This window comes from Scyliorhinus canicula, chromosome 25, assembly GCF_902713615.1.
Source record: "Scyliorhinus canicula chromosome 25, sScyCan1.1, whole genome shotgun sequence".
In the NCBI taxonomy this organism is placed as follows: domain Eukaryota; kingdom Metazoa; phylum Chordata; class Chondrichthyes; order Carcharhiniformes; family Scyliorhinidae; genus Scyliorhinus; species Scyliorhinus canicula.
In genome coordinates, this window is record NC_052170.1 from 767208 (window position 1) to 774367 (window position 7160).

A 7160-nucleotide genomic window follows, 5' to 3' on the forward strand; every position below is an offset into this window, starting at 1 on the left:
CCGCTGCTATTCCCCTCCCCCCCCCTGCTGCTATTCCCCCCCCCTGCTGCTATTCCCCTCGCCCCCCCCCTGCTGCTATTCCCCTCGCCCCCCCCTGCTGCTATTCCCCTCGCCCCCCTCTGCTGCTATTCCCCTCGCCCCCCCCCTGCTGCTATTTTCCTCGCCCCCCCCCCTGCTGCTATTCCCCTCGCCCCCCCCCTGCTGCTATTCCCCTCGCCCCCCCCCTCTGCTATTCCCCTCGCCCCCCCCCTGCTGCTATTTCCCTCGCCCCCCCCCCTGCTGCTATTCCCTCGCCACCCCCCCCCCCCCCGCTGCTATTCCCCTCGCCCCCCCCCTGCTGGTGTTCCCCTCGCCCCCCCCCCCCCCGCTGCTATTCCCCTCGCCCCCCCCCCTGCTGGTGTTCCCCTCGCCACCCCCTGCTGCTACTCTCGCCCCCTCTGCTGCTCCACCGCTGCTCCCCTCGGCTGCACAAGACGGGTGTATAGTGCAAACACAAGACTGAGGTAGAACTGCACCATCGGTGGTACAGTACCAAGGAAGTGCCCCAAGGGCCTGCACCACGGCAACGCCCCACTGCTGACAGGCCAGGAATAAAGCTCTGGTCTTTTGGATGTGATGTTACGGCAGGGCCCATCTGCTCACTGAGCTGGTGTTAAATGGTTGGTGAAATGTACGGAGGCCTCAGTTTCCCTGACCCACACTGCAATTGAACTGATCAGTTAATTCACTGCTGCTGTGGGGTCTTGCTGTGCACAGATTTTTAAAACTGAGAGTTCTTCAACTCATCTGGCCATCCTGTCCACGACATTCCCTCGGGATGTTCCATTTGGAAAAAAAATAGCTGAATTCCTTCCAGAAATGGATTCCGGTTTTCCTGCTTCACCACCCAGGTCAGTAATCTGTTTTACAAACTACTCTTAATTTTTTTTTTAAACCTGCCTTCACCATTTCCTGTTTTTCTTTTGCTATCCTATATAAACAGCACAGTGACTACACTCCTAAAGAAATGAACAGACTTGATGGGCTGAATGGCCTCTTTCTGCACTGTAAATTCTATGATTCAATGAATTGAAGTCCTTTGGGATGCACCAGGTCCAAGCTTTGAGATGCTCCAGGGAAACATTTCCGTTTTCTCATTTGCACGCTCAGTCAAGGTGCAGGGTTTAATTGCTGCTTGGGAGATTCAGTCCAGGAATTTGGCTGAATGATTCACGGTGAGACTCACCGGAAAAATGAGGACCAGCAGCTAGACATGTTTCTATTTAGCTGGAACAAAAGCAGGCAAGTAGAAATGTCTCACTCTTATTAATTACTCATTCATTCCCGGACGTGTAGGTAGCTATCAAAGGCCAGGTACAGACAGCTTCCAATAGCTTCCAGTACCTTTATCTGGAACTGTTCCAGTGAACATGTCTGTCATGCAGCACTCCCAGCACGGGAAAAGAGCAACACCGACACACTCGAGATGACCTGGGCATTGTTTGCAGTCGTGTTTGACAGGACAACTCAGCTATTATTTCAGCCACAACTTCCTTTGTTCTTTGGTGACCCAAGTCACAAACCAGGTTAGCTGTAAACAAACTGTAAAGACTATTTAATATGCCTCACTTGCCTCTTCCTCTCTGGCAGCTGATCATGTTGGCTAACATCCAGAAGCAGAACTGAGGAAGGCATCCATTGTGACAGATCTGCTTTCCAGATGGCAAGTGGCCGCTGGCACTCCCAACACCTCAGATATAAGCCACTGTACCCAAAGCAAATGTCTTTGAACGGCGTGGTAAGGCATTGTATAAATGCCATTCATTGCATTAAGCATCCTGCCTGCCGATGTACTCTTACTAAATTAGCAAACTAAATTATAAATGACTTGGTCATTTTGCAGACTTTTGCAAGTTGAAAGTGGGTGCCTGATCAGTCCCACTGCCTGTATCTAGACAATTCCAGCATTCCCTGTGTGTCCTGGTAGGATTCACCCATGTGATTACTCTCTCTCCAGCAGGTAAGATGTCTGCCTATGAACTGGAAACCTAGTTTTTATGCCTAGGAGTTTAGACGTGAAGTATTTAAAATGATAAAGGAATAATAATATAATCTTTATTATTGTCACAAGTAGGCTTGCATTAACACTGCAATGAAGTTACTGTGAAAATTCCCTAGTCGCCACATTCCAGCGCTTGTTCGGGTCACAGAGGGAGAATTCAGAATGTCCAAATTACCTAACAGCATGTCTTTCGGGACTTGTGGGAGGAAACCGGAGCACCCGGAGGAAACCCACGCAGACACGGGGAGAACATGCAGATTCTGCGCAGACAGTGACCCAAGCCGGGAATTGAACCTGGGACCCTGACGCTGTGAAGCCACATTGGTAACCACTGTGCTACCCTGCCGCCCATAAAATTAATTCGCCGCTTGGTGGGATTGCACGTCATCCGTGGGTGGGATCGAACCACCAATCTTTCAGTTAACAGCAGAACGCGATAACCGGTTGCACCACAGACATAGAGATCAGAATAGCAACACATTTCTTCCCTTAATCTGAAAAGGAAAATCGAGCAATAGGGGCAACTAACCAATGCTGTCCGCAATGCAATGCAGCCAGATAGAGAGAAACAGTTCCCTCCAGTTAGGGAATCCAGAACGAGGGGGTACAATTGTAAAAAGTGAGTGAAATCGAGAAGCAATTTTTCACCCCAAAAAGGTAGCAGGAATCTGCAACTTTCTACCTCGCAGAAGGGCAGTGGATGCTCCAGAGTTTTTGTTACGCTCAGATAACAAGAGAAATGAAGCAAAGGAAGGCAAATGGTGTGGAGTTCCAGACCAGCCATGATTTAGCTGCTTGCTGCTCGGGAGATTGACAAAGCTGTTTGAAAATGTCTTTGTGCAGAAACCACAATGCCATTAGCAAGTATGAAGAACATTATGTGGGTCACAGCACCGCCTGCACTTGAATTACTTTGCGAAAACTAGCCGAATACAAAAATTTTAAATCTGACCACAGTCATACGTCTAAAAGTACAAAACCAGTAAACTCTGTCATAGTGAGTACATTACACTATAACAGACAATAAATTAACTTCACTGGCTCTAAACATTAATTCCTTATAATCAGCATTAAGATACTTTACAGACAGCTACCACCGAGATTGCCAGTAATATTCTTATCATGATTACATATAATGCTCTTAAACTGAGCCATGCTATTCAATATACTGTTGATATTTCAGTTAAGCCTTTGCTGAATGTTTGATCTGTATCGTTAGCAAACCGCAGCCAGGGCAGGCTATTTAGAGTCGGTCCCATGCGAGACAGACAATGAGCAGCAAGACGACAGCACTGGCCCCCGTCCATTGTGATCTCATTGCTCCGGCCAAGGGTTTACCTCGAACTTGCCTGTACTTCACCATGTCTTCACTGTCCCCATCTTCTTCTTCTGTCTGGCGGTGACCACTCTTCTGCCTGTGTGGTGGGGTGTACGGCTAGGAGGTGAAGTACATATCCTGCCAGCTCAGTCGTCACTCTGTTACAATGTCTCGCAGGTGTCGGAGCACTGGTCCCCTGTAGCACTTCTTGCCGATGCAATATCTCCATTTGATGCTCAGCATCTTAACATCGGCAACTAACGTGATGCCTTTACTGTTCTCTCTGGCATAGATTGCAGCTGGTACTCTGGCCATGTTGATGGTGTTGGAGGCCCAGATCGTGTGGGGCCATGGGAAGACTGTCGCTGCTTTGCTGATTCTGGAGCGGACGTTAATCTGTACATGTAGGGGACGTGGTCGACGACCTTGATAACTTGTTGCCCAATGGTGGTGAGAGAGGCCTTGTTGCCGTCCAGCCATCACGGCCTTGGTCTTCTCACAGCTTATGTGTAGAATAACGTCGGTGTCGCTACTCTCACGACTGGTCGTCATGTCCCAGAATGTGCACAATTCTTCAGCCACAAAGGTGATGTCACCTGCAACGTCCAGCTGAAAAAAAATGTAATGAAAATCGCTTATTGTCACAAGTAGGATTCAAATGAAGTTACTGTGAAAAGCCCCTAGTCGTCACATTCTGGCGCCTGTTCGGGGAGGCTGGTACAGGAATTGAACTGTGCTGCTGGCCTGTCTTGGTCTGCTTTCAAAGCCAGCTATTTAGCCCTGTGCTAAACCAGCTCCGTTGACCGGTGGCGTTGCCACAGAATGCCAGAGTCGGCAGCCACCATCACCTTCCTCATGGCAAAATCAATAAGCATGAGGAGAGAATGCAGCCTGGTCATATTCCTGTGTTTGCGTGAAGGGGGAGCATGGTGTCCTGCTGGGCTTGACACCACAGCTGGTTTCGTGATAAGAGTGGTGTTAATACACCACTTTGCCTGGGATGCTGTACTTTTTGCAATGTACCAGAGTTTCTCTGATGATAGACTCTGTCATAAGCCTTCTTGAAATGAACAAAGTTGATGACAAGTGGCCGTTGATTGTCTGCTCTCTGCTCCATGATGTTCCTGAGCAGAATAAAAATCTGCTCGCTGCACGGACCGCCACTCCGGAAACATGCCTGTTCTTCATGAAGAGTACCGTCGATTTCTGCTTCCAGTCTGAGAAGCACCGTGCTGAAGACCTTGTCAAGTATAGAAGTTCCCCTTCTGTAGCAGCTTGACGATTATCCCTCGACTCCAGACATTTGGGATGTCCTCTGCAGCCCAGATCTGGTTGACCGGTCTGTGAGCGGTGCCATGTTTCAACAGCTCTGCTGGCATCACCTCGAGCACAGGTCCTTCAGGGCAGGGGAGGGACACGACAAACATCTCAACATCTCAGGTCTAAGAAAGTGAAAAATTGCCTTCGATATCTGCCCACAATCACAATTGAGCAACCATTTGCTGGACGTTTTTTTAAAAATGTATTTACTGGATGTGGGCATCACTGGTTAGGCCAGCGTTTATTGCCCTTCCCTAGTTGCCCATCAGAAGGTGGTGGTGAGTTGTCTGCTTGAACTGCTGCAGTCCTCGAGGTGTAGATACAACCACAGTGCTGTTAGGGAGGGAGTTCCAGGATATATTTCCCAGTCAGGATGGTGAGTGACTTGGAGGTGAACCTCCAGGTGGTGGGGTTCTTGTCTGTTGCTCTTGTCCTCCTCGATGGCAGTGGTTGTGAGTTTGGAAGGTACTGCCTGAGGAACCTTGGCGAATTACTGCAAGTGTAAATGCATGAACGTCTGGTGAAATAGGACTGGGCCAACAGCCACTGGATTCCTAGAGATTGGTCATTTGGGTGAGGTACGGTGGAGGAGTTGACACAAACGGAACTAAACACCAACTTGAGTGTGTGCCTTTGGGATTGGAGAACGAAAATTGGCAAAACAAATTACTTTGAATGAACAACGGTGAATACATGATGTAGCCAGCAGATTACGCTGAATACCTTCACCAGGTATTCAGGCAGGTAAGTAAAATCCCGAGGAGCGAGTCTGTACATGAATACACAGTCTCTCTGCACAACAGAATTGTCTCCAAAATGGAGCAAACTGCTTTTTCGTCAGAATAGCTAATTTATATTGGCACTGTCATTTCAAGTCAAAGTTCAAGTAGGGGAAGGAAGCAAGTGCAAGCGCTGCCATCCTGAATTCAGAAACACTTCAAAAAAATCAAACGTGGAAAATTCACATCTGCATAGCTCAAACAACAGAACTACAATCTCTGAAACCTCCACATACTGTGAGGAATAACCCGAACTCTCAGGACACCAACCACAAGCTCCTCACGCATTTAACTTTCCTTGATCTAAAGCATTAACATCTATTTGTGACTAAGTAAGTAGAATAGGCACATGGTTTACAATGAGTTCAGTATTTTAAAAGCAGGATTGGGCCAGTTACAACCCTGTCGATCAAACATTTTAATATGTCCCACTTGAAGATCAAGTGCTCAAATATACCTTGCACTTTTCTGATGGGCTCCAATCGCAAGGGGGGGGAACATGTTTTTAAAATTAATTGGAGATTGAGAAAAGCAAGTCAGCACTTCAGGCCAATAGCCGAATCAGAACCTTGGACATTAACCATCTATTTGTTCCTTCTCAGAGAAATCTGCTAAATGTTTCCAGCACCCGTGGAAAGAGAAACATAACGTAATCTAAAAGTGATAAGCGAACCACTAACTAGCAAAGCAGGAATGATGCCGAGGATCTGACAATTGTTTAAATAAGGGGGGGGGGGGGGAAGAGAGAGATTTCTTTAAAACAGAAAGGGCTCAGTCTGTATGGATTCTGTTGAGATGCAGCAACTCAGATTTTTAAATCATTCAGTTAGACATTTAAACCAGGGAATGATTAAATGGACCTTTATTTTTGTAGATATTATTTGATTTTGTAATGAAAATTAAACCAACGTGAGTGACTGTTTCCATCATGCTTCTCCTATTACAAAACTAGCTGGCATGGTCACAAACACTTAGCACCCGAGACATGTTTTCAATTTTCACTCACTGAGGTTTCCATTGGAATTGTGAACTGCGACCCACCATCACAGTTCATTCTTTAAATAATTGTTTCAAAAGAGTAAATGAGGAGAAAAGGTTTCCTCATAACCACACAAAAATAGGCCCTTCAGCCCCTCAAGCCTGCTGAGCCATTTGTAGGATCACAAATGACCCCATAGCTGTTGGTCAACAATCTACACAACCCAGCCTGGAATATATTCAATGACGGCCTCTGCTGCCATAACTAGCAGACGTTGAAGGTAAATAGAAGAGCCAGGGTCAGCAGGAGGAAACTTCTGCTTTGTGACAGAGCCAGTTGCTGGGATGTGGAATGTGCTGCCTGAAATGGCGGAGGAGGCAGATTGGACAGCAACTTTCAGAAGAGGGAAAGTCTGCGGGGCGGGGGGGGCGGGGGCGGGGGGGGGGGGGCTCGCTGGAGAGCTGGGACAGACACGATGGGCTGAATGGCCTCAGTCTAGCTTATGGTCCATCGAGTCAAGGAGGGGGGGGGGACCTGGGAAGCCTGAGTGAGGGGGGGGGACTGGGGAGCCTGATTGAGGGGGGGACTGGAGCCTGATTGGGGGGGGGGGACTGGGAGCCTGATTGGGGGGGGGGACTGGGAGCCTGATTGGGGGGGGGTGACTGGGAGCCTGATTGGGGGGGGGGGGGGGGGACTGGGAGCCTGATGGGGGGGGGGGGTGAC

At 48.4% G+C, this 7160-nt stretch overlaps 1 protein-coding gene and 1 long non-coding RNA gene across 2 annotated transcripts in view; one reads left to right on the top strand and one right to left on the bottom strand.

Moving 5' to 3' along the window:
* The window catches only part of slc44a2 (solute carrier family 44 member 2), a 112236-nt gene extending 108817 nt beyond the window's left edge, over positions 1-3419 (bottom strand). Inside the window, exon 1 of the mRNA XM_038784631.1 lies at positions 3380-3419. Within this exon, the coding sequence (XP_038640559.1) occupies positions 3380-3404 (25 nt within the window). The 5' untranslated portion in view covers positions 3405-3419. The remainder of the gene's footprint in view (positions 1-3379) is intronic.
* The window catches only part of LOC119957041, a 14654-nt gene continuing 8049 nt past the window's right edge, over positions 556-7160 (top strand). Inside the window, exon 1 of the long non-coding RNA XR_005458733.1 lies at positions 556-890. This is a non-coding gene — a long non-coding RNA (uncharacterized LOC119957041). The remainder of the gene's footprint in view (positions 891-7160) is intronic.